This window comes from Leptosomus discolor, chromosome 19, assembly GCF_034619465.1.
Source record: "Leptosomus discolor isolate bLepDis1 chromosome 19, bLepDis1.hap2, whole genome shotgun sequence".
Lineage (NCBI taxonomy): Eukaryota > Metazoa > Chordata > Aves > Leptosomiformes > Leptosomidae > Leptosomus > Leptosomus discolor.
In genome coordinates, this window is record NC_141409.1 from 4,249,898 (window position 1) to 4,263,408 (window position 13,511).

The 13,511-nt window shown below is 45.7% G+C and overlaps 1 protein-coding gene across 1 annotated transcript in view; it reads left to right on the forward strand.

Moving 5' to 3' along the window:
- The window catches only part of CACNA1B (calcium voltage-gated channel subunit alpha1 B), a 301,213-nt gene that overhangs the window by 218,187 nt on the left and 69,515 nt on the right, over positions 1-13,511 (forward strand). The window contains exons 21-24 of the mRNA XM_086475891.1: positions 4,160-4,981; positions 6,211-6,425; positions 8,475-8,595; positions 11,945-12,074. Of these exons, the coding sequence (XP_086332017.1) occupies positions 4,160-4,981; positions 6,211-6,425; positions 8,475-8,595; positions 11,945-12,074 (1,288 nt within the window). The remainder of the gene's footprint in view (positions 1-4,159; positions 4,982-6,210; positions 6,426-8,474; positions 8,596-11,944; positions 12,075-13,511) is intronic.

The window sequence follows — 13,511 nt, forward strand, 5'->3', positions numbered from 1 at the left end:
AAGCATACTAGCAGTAGTATCTACTACAACATTTCAAGCCTAGGGGACCTGAAAACAGAGTATATTGCCAGTACCCTTTAAAGAGTTTGAAATATTCTGTAGACAGAAAAGAGGAATGGAAAGTAATTGTAAAGAAAGTGATTTAACGTTCATCTTTGTACTGTGTCTGTAAAGCAAAGGTGATTATTGCAGTTTTTTTAATGGACTCAGAAGGATTTTAAGAAGCAAACAGTGCATAGGATTTCAGATAAGGAGTTGGCTTCATAAGTAGATAGTTTTCTTTTGTGGAGAAAAATATTTGTTATCACAAAGGCTCATTTTTTGTCAGTTTGGACAAGTCACGTTATGCTGCGGCATATCAGGCTTGTCCCGTAGATGGTTTGTGTCAGCCCCAGTTCCTGCAGCCTTCAATAATTAACTGGACGAACCGCTGGAGGAAGCAGAGGAAATGATTTTGCCCTGTCTATGTTCTTCCATCGCTTCTGCAATTCGTCATGTTGTGGCATGCATAGGCACCGTATCCTCATAGGCAGGGAGCTGTAATGAAACTGTGTTTTGTTTTAAGGCAACGTTCCTGTTGTGCCATAAACAAGTTCAAAAGCTCTCCTCTGTGAGGAAGTGCAGCAGAGCAACAGGAGAGGAGAAGCTGTCACGTATGTCCATGTTCAGTTGCTGTAGGAACTTACAGAAAACGAGTCAGATAAATTTAATTGGACAAGCAGACGACACATTCTCTCCAGTTGCTGCCCCTTTGGCTCTGAAAACCCTAAACCCTGTCCCCAGAGGGACCAACCTGCTCGCTTCCTTTACTTCCATTTCCTACAGCAGACTTTGTGTGCACTGTCACTGACTCCTGATGTTCTTGACTGGTTTGAGTATGATAATGAGCTTGCAGGCAGGCTGCACATTTTCGTGATTGTGTTTTTACTGTGCTTCATATATTTTCTGATTTATTTGTGTGCGTGTGTGTCTTTTCATGTAGAAAGAAGAAAGGATGCAGTCATTACTTCTGAACGTCCTGCTCTTTAACTTGTTAGTAACCAAAGCCAGTGGGTGACTGTGTGTCGTCGTCTTTTGGCAATCACCTCCGCTACTTGTGTCAATGTTAAGGGTGCATCTCATTTCTAGATGCTGAGAAATTTGAGTCTGTAATGTCAGTGTCTGTTTTAAGGAAGGGATTTTAGCAAAATAGGCTTAGTGTTAATACGAGCGTTACTTGGTTTCTTCCGCTTCTCAGGGGTGTTTGTACCTGGCAGCACCTTTCAGTTAGCCATGAGCGAAGTACAGGGGAAGCTTTAACATCTCAGGGATAATTTAAAGGCTGATTTATGTTCTTGGTGTAACTGAAACACAACTAAAAACCCCTTCTTGAAGTGGTACATTTTGTGTCAGAGCTAGAAGGTTCTGAGTGTCTCCTCTGCGCTGTGTGACGAGTACCTGCCCTGCATCCTCAACCTTCCTCCTCACCACATCCAGTCTGATTTAGGAGATTTTCTTCGCTTTTTTTTTCTTTGGCTTTGATGTGCTCAGCACAGGCACTGATGGAGAGGCTGTGTCCATGACAGTTGCCTGGTGATTTATTGTGTGTTTTACTTTGGAGAGTCTCTGCAGGGAGGCTGAGGCTTTATGTCCCACCCCTGCATGGTGCCTGTCCCATGGAAAATGGAGCCACAGGATGGTGCATGGGAAGTAGGTGGTTGTGCTCTTGGTTTGTAGATAAATTGAAGGTTTCAGTCAGCGTAAGGGCAGTTTCCCAACTCTAACTCGTTATCAGTTCAGTGTTGACAGCTCGCTTTGGCTGTTCAAAGCACAAACCAGAAGCTGGTCCTCACCCTGAGGACTTTCATTATGAAGTGAGAAATGTCCCCTAAGAACAAATGTGTTTGGTGGCCTGCACCGAGGCAGCACTCGGGGAGCTCAGACATGCACATACACGTCCTTAAGCTGTCTTGTTTCCCTGAGCCTGTGTGCTAAAGAGGAGGTTCATTTTTTGTGACTCAGTTTGGTTTAGCAGAGCTAGATCTGGAGCACTGCAGAGCAAGGCACCCCGTCTGTCCCGGAGGACGCAGAGGACATCCTGGAACGCCTGTCCCAGGCAGATCCGTCTCTCTGTGTCTATCTCTGCTGACCGTGGAGAGTTGCAGATGCAGAGCATATGGCTTCTCATGGGAAATCCTCGTATGGGGCGTCAGGTCTGGGCAAACGAAGGTTTTGTGTGTTACTCATTCATTCCTTCTAAAACCACGTAAATCTGCTGATAAGTGATAGTGTTTCAGTCTTTTGTAATGTTGAACCAAAAAGAAATGGCAAGTTATTGCCTGCCATGATGAACCTGTTCGTCCTTGTGCCAGGGGTCACAAGGACAGCTTGGGGGGTGGTCTCAGCTAAGGAGGAGCCTGGGCTCCCTTTGATGTGGGATTTGTGGTACGTGGGGCTCTAAGCTATGTCCCCGGTACCTTCCGGTGTCATTTATGTTTAGAACTGTGGTTTTTGTCACCCGTTCTTCTGCTGTGGTGTAAATGGGATGCTCAGCTGCTGGAAAATTAGTCCAGAATGAGATTTTTGGGAATGGGGGATGTAGATTTTTAGTTTTGGTGATTAGCTCTGCTCACGCTGATTTATGGATTATATCCGATTCCTTCACATCTGCCTGGGTGCCCCCATCCCATCTGCAGCGAGCATTTAAGTAGGTTTTTGCCTCTTTAGCAGAACCAGGCAGCAGCACCCTGTGTAACGAACCGATCCCCCAGCAGAGCTCAGAGATGCAAAGCCTTTCCGACAGCTCCCGCTGCGCTACATGAGCCCGTCTGAACGCTGCGTCCCCAGGGCCTGCGCGCAGCCACAGACCCTGACAGTCCAAATCAGCACATGCACACGCAAAAGCTGCTTCCTTCGGTTGTCACTGGAGCCAGGAAGGGACGTAAGGAGAAGGCGGCTGCCTCCCTTGTGGGCACTGCGTTAAGTGCTGGAGGTCGGTGAGCCCCACGCAGCCCCTCCGGCTGCAGAGGTCAGACTCATGTGTGGCAAATGGAGACATCTGAGCAGGCTAGTGAAAGGAAAATGATTTTCCTCTCTTTGTTGCGAGAAGTTTCATTAAAGAAGAAAATGGTTGTTCATCTTCCACTAGGCTAAATCCAGAACTCCACCCTGGAAGCCAGTGGGTTTACTTTGATTTTATGCAAAAGCAGAATTTGACTTGCAGTCATTAGGAGGAAAGAAAAAAAGCCTTCCCTTCCTGCATTGGCTAGGTAGGTGACCCATTTGCCTGTGGCGATCAGATGCCGAGCACTGTGCCGAAAAATCAAAGCATTGAGGCAGTGCCAATGGAGGTATCCTCATCCTAATAGATGACAGAGACAGAAAAGAGCAAGTCTCTCAAGGGCATAAAGGTGCTCTCATCACGTCTGCAGCTACATGTGACTCTCCCAGTCCCTGAAGTCTTTTTGTGGTACGCAGAACAGTTTTCTTTCTTACTTGTACTTTTCCAGACACTGGTGATGCTTGGGCTGGATGGTCCATCCTCACCTCGGAAGGATGCCGCGGGTTTAGAGCAACAGCTCTCCTGTGCCATTAGCTGACGGGGCATGGAGCCTGGAAAGTGACCCCTCTGGCTGGCTGTAAGGGGAAGGAGGTGGTGGCAGGGTGCTCAGGCTGGGATACTCAGGGGCAGATTTCATTTCCCCTTGCTCCTTCTGCCAATCTAACTTCTCTTGCTTGCCACTAATTTGTTCACCCAGATGTTTCCAGGTGGGGAGAAAGGTGCTGTTAGTTGTGGGGAAGGCTTATAGGCTGTTTAAAACCTCTGGCTGTGCTATACCATTTTTGTGCACAGAGACTTTAACCCTTCAGTCTATACCTGACGCTTCCAAGGGGGATGGCGACGTTTTAGAAATCAAGATAACCCCTTTCCAGAGGGCTCGTTTCATAGTGCTTAACGCGCGTGGGGGCAGACTAACACTGATGATCCTGCTGGCTTTCCCTGCTCACGTTCTCTGCCAGCCATTCTTTCTCCATTCCTATACTTTCTTTGGCTCAACCCTCTAATCCCCCCATCCCAGCTGAAAATTTCCTCTATTTTTTGTTTTGCTTTGTTTTGGTTACATTTTAGGGAATTGCTGCAAAGTTGGATACTAACTTTTCACCTTACTCCCCTCCTTAGCAAGCAGCAGAACTCCTCCAAATCCAAGTCCGTTTGGGAGCAGAGGACCAGCCAGATCCGGATGCACAATTTCCGAGCCAGCTGCGAGGCACTGTACAACGAGCTGGATCCGGAGGAACGTGTGCGTTACGCTACCACCCTTCACATCAGGCCAGACATGAAGACTCACCTGGATCGGCCGCTGGTGGTAGAGCCGCGGAGCGAAGGGAGGAACAACATCAGCAAGCTGAGCCCCGTGGACGTGCAGGAGGTGGAGCAGACCAAAGTCAGCTCTACTGATGGGGCAGAAGCTCCACGAAAGCACCACCGGCATCGGGATAAGGACAAACTGGGAGAGCAAGAGAAGGGTGATGTGACCAAGGATGAGAATGGGGAACCTGGTACCAACAATAAGGAGGAGCGGCACAGGCAGCACAGGAGTCGCAGCAAGGAGGTGGAAGGGGGGAGTAAGGAAGGGAAAAGTGATCGCAACAGGAGTCAGGAGGGGGGAAAGAGGCACCATCGCCGAGGGTCGGTGGAAGAAGGGGCCGAGAAGGAACACCGTAGGCATCGGCCTCACCGGCACGCTGCTGAACGGCAAGGCAAGGAGGGCAATGGGACAATCAACGGCGCCAGGAGCGAGCGGCGTTCCCGACACCGGGGAGGGTCGAGGTCTGGGAACCGGGAAGGAGAGCCCGGGTCCAAGGGGGAGAATGGAGAAGAGCCACACAGACGGCACAGGTTCAGGAACAGGGCACTGTCGACGTACGATTCGGTGGAGAAGGAGAACGGGGAGAAGGAGGGGGAGGCTGGTGAGAAGGAGCACCGGAATCATCAGCCCAAGTAAGTGAGCGCTGCGTGGCCAGGCACATTCCTGGGACAGCTTGGGGGGCACGAGACCCCAGATGTGTTTCAGGAAATTACTTATTCCCCTGCCTATGGCGTTCCCTGCTGTTCTTCTTGCACTCACACCAGCTGCCACCGTAACCTGCAGTTCCGTTTTGCTTAAATCAGTAATGACAGAGGATCCTAAAGGTGGCTTTGGTCCACTATGGCCCATAGAACAGCTCAGGTTTAAGGGAGGATATATCTTCGATGTAAATACCAACAGATTCTCTAGGACATAACTTGGAGCAGAGAATTTCACAGCCTCTGGAGGAAGTTTCTGAGGGACATATTTTTAAAAGGCATCCAGTCTTGCTTATAGCCCTTTAGGTTTTTTTTTGTGGTAAGCTTGTCAGCTGCATCACCGGTTGCTACAGCACTTGGCTTCTTCCATTAAAAACAATGATGTACCCCATTTGGTTTAATTCTTATGTAAGTCAAGTGAGAAAAATAGTACTCGTGAAGCATTTAGAATAGTTAATAAAGAAGGATAGATTGCCTTTTCAGCTTTATTAGTCTGATGGAAAAGAAATTTCACTGGGATTCTTCAGAATAGCGTTCATGTCACCATGGAGAGCTGTGAGTGGCACTGAGATAATAATTTTCCTGTCTATATTATCTTCCTTTCAGATGGATTTCAAAACACTTTGCAGGCTGTTTAGTTTGATCATGTGCACAAGCTCACTTTTCTCCTCACTGAGATACAGCCACTGCTGCAGAGGAATGCAGAAGCTATTTAGCCACTCACAGCAACATTACGGCATGGTTTAGGACTGGAAAAGAGAATCACCACATTTAAATAAGGCCTCAGGAGAACATTAAGAAGCAGAATGTCAGACTTCATTCAGAAACCAGCTGATGCTGGAAAGCTAATGTCCCTGTTACATGCAAGTGCCATGCGGTCCTTGCTTATGAACCTCAGTTCTGAGTCTCATTAAACTGAATAAAATGACGTTCAGTCACACAGTTCCTCTTAATGTGGCGCTTGGATGTTGGTTCAGAAGGTCTCAGAGGAAAAGGTCACATACTGTGCTATCAGTAAGTTGTCCTGCAGTCTCACTTTTCTGCAAAGGACTTCCATTAAGAGAACAGTGTGTGAAACCTAGCCAGAGGTGCAGGATCAGGGTGCATATGTTCTCTGGATCCTTCTTGGGCCTTACTTAATAACATCTGCTTTTCTGCTTCAGGGAGAATCAGTGTGAGATTGAGGCGAGTGGAAGTGTGAGTGTCCCTGTGCACACCCTTCCCAGCACTTACCTGCAGAAAGTGCCAGAGCAGCCGGAAGATGCTGACAACCAGAAGAACGTGACGCGGATGATTCAGCCACCTCTGGACAAAACCACCACTGTGAACATCCCTGTCACTATCACTGCCCCGCCGGGGGAAACCACTGTCATACCAAGTGAGTGCTTTGGTCCTCCTGCTTTTTGCTATGAAACTGCCAGAAAAGAGCTAACTTTCTAAGGAGCTAGCAGCACACACTGGGTGATGGGGGCTTTCCTGGCCACCAGCATCCTTGCAACAGGTGCACAGGAGAACTTACTGTCAATATAGGCTTTACAATTCATGCAGCCTGCAGGAACCCAAAATGGGTTCCTGGGCCACCTGGGAACATGGTGGCTCTGGAAAACACCATGTAAGGTTCACTGGAGATGGCTCACCCAGAGCACATCCATATGTCTTCGCACAAGAGAAAGAAGAAGGAACAAGAAAACCAGCAAAGTGTAGTAACTGTGCAGCAAAATAAGCAACTTCTGCAACAAACCAGTCAAGACCTTGTGAGCACAGGAGCAGGTCCTCTGCTTTAACACCTTCCTCTGCTGCTGTGCTGCTGGCTCCAACAGTGGTGTGCTACAGTTCCTCTGGTGTCCCAGGGGGCTGACTGCCACAGACCCCCCAGCAAAGGACAGGGGAAGCAGCGACGTTGCATTCCAGCCCACAGACTGAATTCAGACTTCTTGGCTTATTAGCTGACCCCACTGTGGAGCAGCAGGTCTTTCATGGCTGCACAGCTGTCACAGCATCCATCGTGTGACCCTGCTGCTCTGGGTACCCGCAGGCTGTGTAATTTTAGAGCTTCTTGCAATCCTCTGCATCTCAGTTTCAGCAGATCCACCCTAGCTTGTCCTTTTTGAGAGCTCCGTGCCCTGGGTTTGTCGGTGTAGATTTACGCTGTTTTGCAGATAGTCCCAAGATCATTGTACCCATGGACTACTCTGCAGCCACCCAGCCTGTTCTGAGCAGCCTAGAGAAGTCTCGAGAGCTGGGGATGCCAAGGAGAATTGCAATGTAAAATCCAAGATGTCCACGTTAGGTTCCTCCCCCCCCCCGCCCCGCCCCCGCTCTTTCTTCTTTTTTTCTTAAATGGTAATTCTACTATATTGAACTACTGAATTCCTGTCAATCACAATTTATCAGCCTCTCTTTCCTGGTCATTTCCTGTGTATCTGGCTTGAGATACAATAAGGAGTTTATTGAACTTGTCACTCACACACAATGAAATGTCACTTTGTTGCAAAACAAAATAAAAAGTAATAAAAAACCTGCACCTAACACATTATAAGTGGATGAGGTTTTTGGATTCTAGGTCTTGTGAATTAGTACACAAGTGTATTTATCTGTCTAAGAAGAGAATTTGCAGCATAAAATGTTTTCCAGCTCATATATTGGAAATTATCATAAGTAAATTATCCTCTAAACCCACTACAAGTAAACTTATGATGGAAATTAAAGAATGTATTTCTAACCTTTGGGAGTGAGGTTCAGAGCAATCTTCTAGAAGGGGATCATGTAAGTTAAAAACCTGATGTGAGATGGAGCCTTTATACATGGGGATCTTGGCCAAAACTGGGGTGTGCTATGCGAGCACTGAGCAAGGGGATCCAAAAAGTCCCTTCCAAATCTCTGTTCCTAGTGCTGGGGAGTTCAGCCATCTTAGCTCCAAAAATATTAAAGCTCATCTATGAATTTGTTCTTTTACACATTCCAAAGCCAATCATGCTACTGATTTATGGGAGAAGATACAGAATTATGCGGTCAGTTAGACTTACTGTCTTTTTTCTTTCCAAGGATCCCTCACTGATCCTCTCTCCCTAATAGTTTATGATATTTGGAATGGGATTTCCATCCGCAGTTTGGCAGCTCGTGTATAAATAAGTGTAAGGTTTCTTTGTTTGTCTGCACTGGGCATCTTCATTTCCTGGCCATTTCTGATATATTGCTCATCAGTGCAGCAGTTAAGGAGTATAATTGCAGTGTATATCATGCTGTAGTAAATAGCGGTGATAATAATCAAATGATTGTGCATCACATTTAATCAACATATTCAAAGGCTGTTTGCTATCCCAGCTGCATTGTTTGCATATCCAGCTGTTGCAGGCAGCCTGCTGTGTGAAGACTGCAGATATGTTTTTAACTCTCTCTTTTCTGTTTCCTTAAATTCACATTTCAGTGAACAACGTTGAATTTGAAAGTAAAACAGAGGAGAAGAAAGACGTCGATGACTTGACGAAAAATGGGCCTAAACCAATCTTGCCTTACAGTTCCATGTTTATCCTCAGTCCTACAAATCCGTAAGTCTTCTGACTCTATAATACCACTTGTGGGTTACAGGTACTTCAAGCATGGGTATTCCAAGCAATCTTCATCTCTGTCAGTCAAACACCTTGGGAAATTAAATAAAAGCTTATGTAGGCTGCAAACCAGATGCTGCATTTTGGCTGGGCTTTCCTGGGGGAATAAATTGCCAGGACAGGGAAAAGATGGTGGTTTAGGCAGACCCTTCCTAACTGCCCTGCTGACGGTCAGGTGGGCAGTTACCTGCTCAGCTGTAGATCACTAAAAGGGTGGGAGTATGGACTATCGCTGGGAGAAGACATTATCAGGAGAAGCAGGTTGGGGGCTGGTTTTGATGTCAGCAAATTCTTGCACGTTCCTCAGCCAGAATTCATGCTCTTTCTGTACTAGTACCCTCGCATCACTGAAAACTTTGAACTGGGAAAATGTGAATATTTTTCATTTGCTAAGGCTGAGAGTACAGCCTGTGGGATCTGTTGGGATTACAGCATTTCTTCTGCTTCAGGCATCTCTATCCCATGGGGAGCTTTGTACTCAAAGCCTGTAAATACTGAATATGTTGCTCTCAATGGCTGCAGGACTAGACAAGAGCAGCAGAGGTTGTAATAATTGTAGCATGAAGGCCTGTGAGTCATTTTAAGCAGTAACTTAGGGCAGCGGAGGGCATTTCAAACTTCTGCCAACCCAGAGATCCACTAGGAGCAGGTGTGATGGTTTCACTCTGGCTCAGGTAGTCTTACTGCAGATCCTAGATATTGCTCTCGGAGGCTCTTCTCTGCATGTTCAGATACTTGAGGTGAACTCAGGCCCTTTCTTTGGCAACTCGGTTCAAGAGAAGAATGAGTGCTCCCACACCTCCTGCTACTCAGGACCGTGAGGTCCTGTGACACCCCTGGACAATAGCCAGGCTGAATACTTTCTTTAAGCACAAGTGCCAGCTGCGTAGTTCAGGCTGCAGCCCTGCGTGCTCCAAGATGATACAGCTATGAGCACAGAGGGAATTCAGCCATGGGAGATGTTAGAGACTCTTGATGCCAGCTGTTAGAGAGGGAGAACGACCCCAAACTACTGCTAATCTGATCTCCTCTCCAAGGGAAATTAACTGAAGACTCAATACATGCCCTTTCTGTCTCAAACCCGCAAGAGAGACACTTGTGTTTCCCCTTTGCCTTCTCCAGCCACCTGCCAGGTGGACCTCAGGACACTTCAGGATAACTAAGCCAAAAGCCCAGAAAGTTTCCTCTTTTCAGAATAGTGTGATAGCATTGTGCTGTGTCAAATAAGGCAATATGCCCTTTGAATTCGTGTAAAAGGCAGCTAAGGGGAGGACAGAGCGTTAGATGAGAAGCACTCATAGTGTAATTATACTTTCTGGGTCAGATTTGAATTATGGAGCTTGGCCCCTGTCTGGTTGAACAAGGAAACGGTAATTCCCTAGTATTTGGTAGCTCAAGCCTTTTTGTTGTGGAGTTATCACCAAAAATGAGTGTTAGCTGCGAAATGGCTGCTAAAGACAGCATTGGAGAGTGGGAAGCTTGGTGGTCCCAGGCCCAGAGGGGTCTGAGCTGAGGAGTGGACTGGGCAGACGGAGAAGCAGCAAGACTCTTTTGTTTTGTACATAAGCTTGTCTTCTCTCACCTCGCCCTACAGTCATGACCTTCTGAGCCTCATAGTCCAGGATTTGGTATGTTGTTTCGGTTGTCTTGCAGAATTCTCCAGCACACACAACCGCTCCCTCAAGAGCTCTACTAAAAGACCATTGAAAAAACAAAGTTCACTGGGAGGGACGTATTGTAACTCAGGGCCGAGGGGAAATAACAAGACAGAGAGCAAACTCTAGGAATGTCAGCAACTTGTCTTTCTTCCTCTGGGCAAAATGCAGACCCAGCTGGATCCCCTCAGGTGTTTTGGCTGGTGCTAACTTCTCAAGAGAGGTCTTTCTGCTTTCTGGGGTCTGAAGGTTTTCGCCACATCTATTGCTAACTATCTCCCAAGCCCCGCTGGGGATGCATGACCTGGGTGCTGCTAGTGGGCAAAACAGTTCTGAGAAGCATAAATGAAATGTGTTACTTTCCAAGTACCACCACCCTCTTAAAGCAGACGTGCATTTAAAATGTTTTCTCAGGCATCACTGGCAGTTTACAAATGCTCTTACTGCTGGTTATGAATGATGAAGATCTAAAAATAGGGACTTGTTAATTCCTTGATGGATCGAGTTTGATGCAAGAATTACAGTTACAAATGTTATTGAAAATACTGCCTCTCACTTCTGCGAATTCATGGAGCACACAGATGACAATCTACTTCTGTCAGATTGATAACTGGAGTTAAGGGATCCACAAAAGCACTTTTCTTTGTGTTATTTTGTACCAAATCTGTTTCCTTGGTATTTGTAACTCTCTTTCATTCTGAATCCATTAGTAATCCAGAGAAAAGGCATGTATAAGTAGATGTGAAGAATAAATTTTAATTCTAACTGTTCAGATATTTGCTTAGAGAAAATGTGATGGAGTAACTGAATTACATTCTCAGATAACAAGGTTGTTGGTAAGTTACACATATAATTTGATTCTCAGTCAGAACCTAAGTCCTTTATTCAGCTGACAAATATGGTGCAAAAGTAGGGTTCTCCATGCAATTAAGTATTTGTGAATTGTAGTCAGATAGAGCTATTAGCTGAAATTTGTGAATAGTTTTGCATTGCTTAGAAATTGAAGCATTTGTCACTTTTCTTGAACACAATTTGTGAAAAAAAAGATTAGGTTAGAGTAATCAAATATATAACTGTAAAGTATTTGTGCAGCTTATAAAGCGTATCTTAGAATAAAGGGCAGGCAGAGGTACTTGGCAAGAGAGAGATTGGTAGAAGTAATACTCATAGTTACGAAGCCATTTTCAGCTAAGAGTCTCAAAGTGCATAGCATATATCTCAATTTTAAAGGGATTAGTTAGTATTAAAAAGATTTCAAACCTGGTTTTGAACTCACAGGACTTTAGCCTGTGAGTTCGAAGTGAAAAGGATGGGGGAGTATATAAACATAATTTGTAGAATTGAGACCGAATGCTTGAAAGCTCTCAATGCCCTTTAGATAGATAAATGTCACTGCTTTGCGGGGGGGTGGGTAGAAAGCAGTGCAGAGATGTTAAGTGTCTTTAAATCTCACCACAGATCTGTTGCAAACTGGAGTTTAAAGCCATTGATTCAGATTTTTATTTTCTTACTGTTATTAGGAATCCTAAAGGTGGTATTCCCGACGACCGCTGTCCTTCTGCCGGTCTTTCATACCACTGCGTTTGACTTGCAGCACCTGCAATAGCCCTCCTATGTGCTTTTGTTGTTTGCAGGATTCGGCGTCTGTTCCACTACATTGTCAACCTGCGCTATTTCGAGATGGTCATCCTCATAGTCATAGCCCTCAGCAGCATTGCCCTGGCTGCCGAAGACCCTGTCCAAGCCGAGTCACCGAGGAATGATGTGAGTACCAACTGGCATGGCCAGAATAAAGTTCTTCTGCTTCTTGAGCAGTTATGCACATGGCATGTCCTTCCGAGCTCCAAACGATAACATGGTGCACTGGTAAGTGCAAAACTGGAGCTTTCTTTAGTAACCTACTCAAATTAGCTTGTCCCACTATCAAAACGCTCACAAGTCCTGTCCCTTTCTGCTGCTTCAACCACATCTGAGTTTGAGAACTTGGAAATCACTGGTTGGTTGGCTAGTGTGACTTACATGGAAGAAGCCTGCAAAGCTTACACGCCATTCAGCAGTGGGAAAGGCTTCTCCAGTCACAAGCCAGGGCTGACATTGTCCTAAGATCTCCTGCTCCTGCTAGAGCAGAGCCTGAGGAAGGAAAACCAGATATGGCTTTCTGTCTTGGTGGGGCATGGTAGCAATCTCCTAGAATTAGTAGCAAATCTATGTATCCATGGATATCAATCCAAACTCGGAGACTTCATAGGTGAGTGCTGTTACGAGCAGAAGTAGGAGCGTGCCACCTTTTACATGAGAGCGTGAAGCCCAGGAGTGTTCATGGAGCAGGTAGCTGGGTGTCTTTTTTCAAGCACATTCACATGAAGACATTGGCACAAAGCTAGTTAGTTACATGGACAACTGGGAGTCTACAGAACTGAAGGTTAAGTATAGAAATTGCAAGATGCAGTTGCCTAATTTTGGACTTTTCAGTGTAGATAGTTGCAGTATGTGGATATCATGTGATATTTATATTGACTTAATATCCATTCACTATGTATAATCATATGAATCTGCTTATGAATAGCAGCGTCCCGTCCACAGAATTATGTTAAAATTTAGGAGATCTGTAGATATTTGAATGGACTGGTATTGCATTTACCAGGATGTGCACTGAGGAGTTTGTTCATCCACCCCTTAAATAGATTAAGGAACTGAATTGCTTCAGAGCACAAGCCAGGTCAGAGCAGGAATTGCCTGGCCTGACCTTCTGCTTCTGAATCTGGTTGGTGTTAGCTTTTTCCAGAGGAGGATCCACAAATCCCTATATCAGTAATGAGCTGAAGTAGCTACAAGCAATCTCTCTTCCTCATCCTTAATAACTGTGGAATCAGTTTTACAGAAAGGATTTTATCAATCTCGCTCTCCCAAGGTCTTTAATAATACTGTCGTCAGCTACAGCAGAAGAGAAGCCCAGGCTGCTGCACAGATCCTGGCAAAGAAGCTCTTTAGGAAAGGATATTAAAATATTTTGGTTTGAAATACCCATTTTGCCTTATTAAACCTGCCACATATGCAGGTGCAGTGAAGCAACCCACGGGCATGCATACTGCAGTCTGGTAAGGACTGGAAAAAATGTTGCTGTTTAAATCAGATGATTCAAATTTGTGCCTAAACTAGTTGAAAGCCTCCCATTATATGATATTTACCCATTGTAGCAAA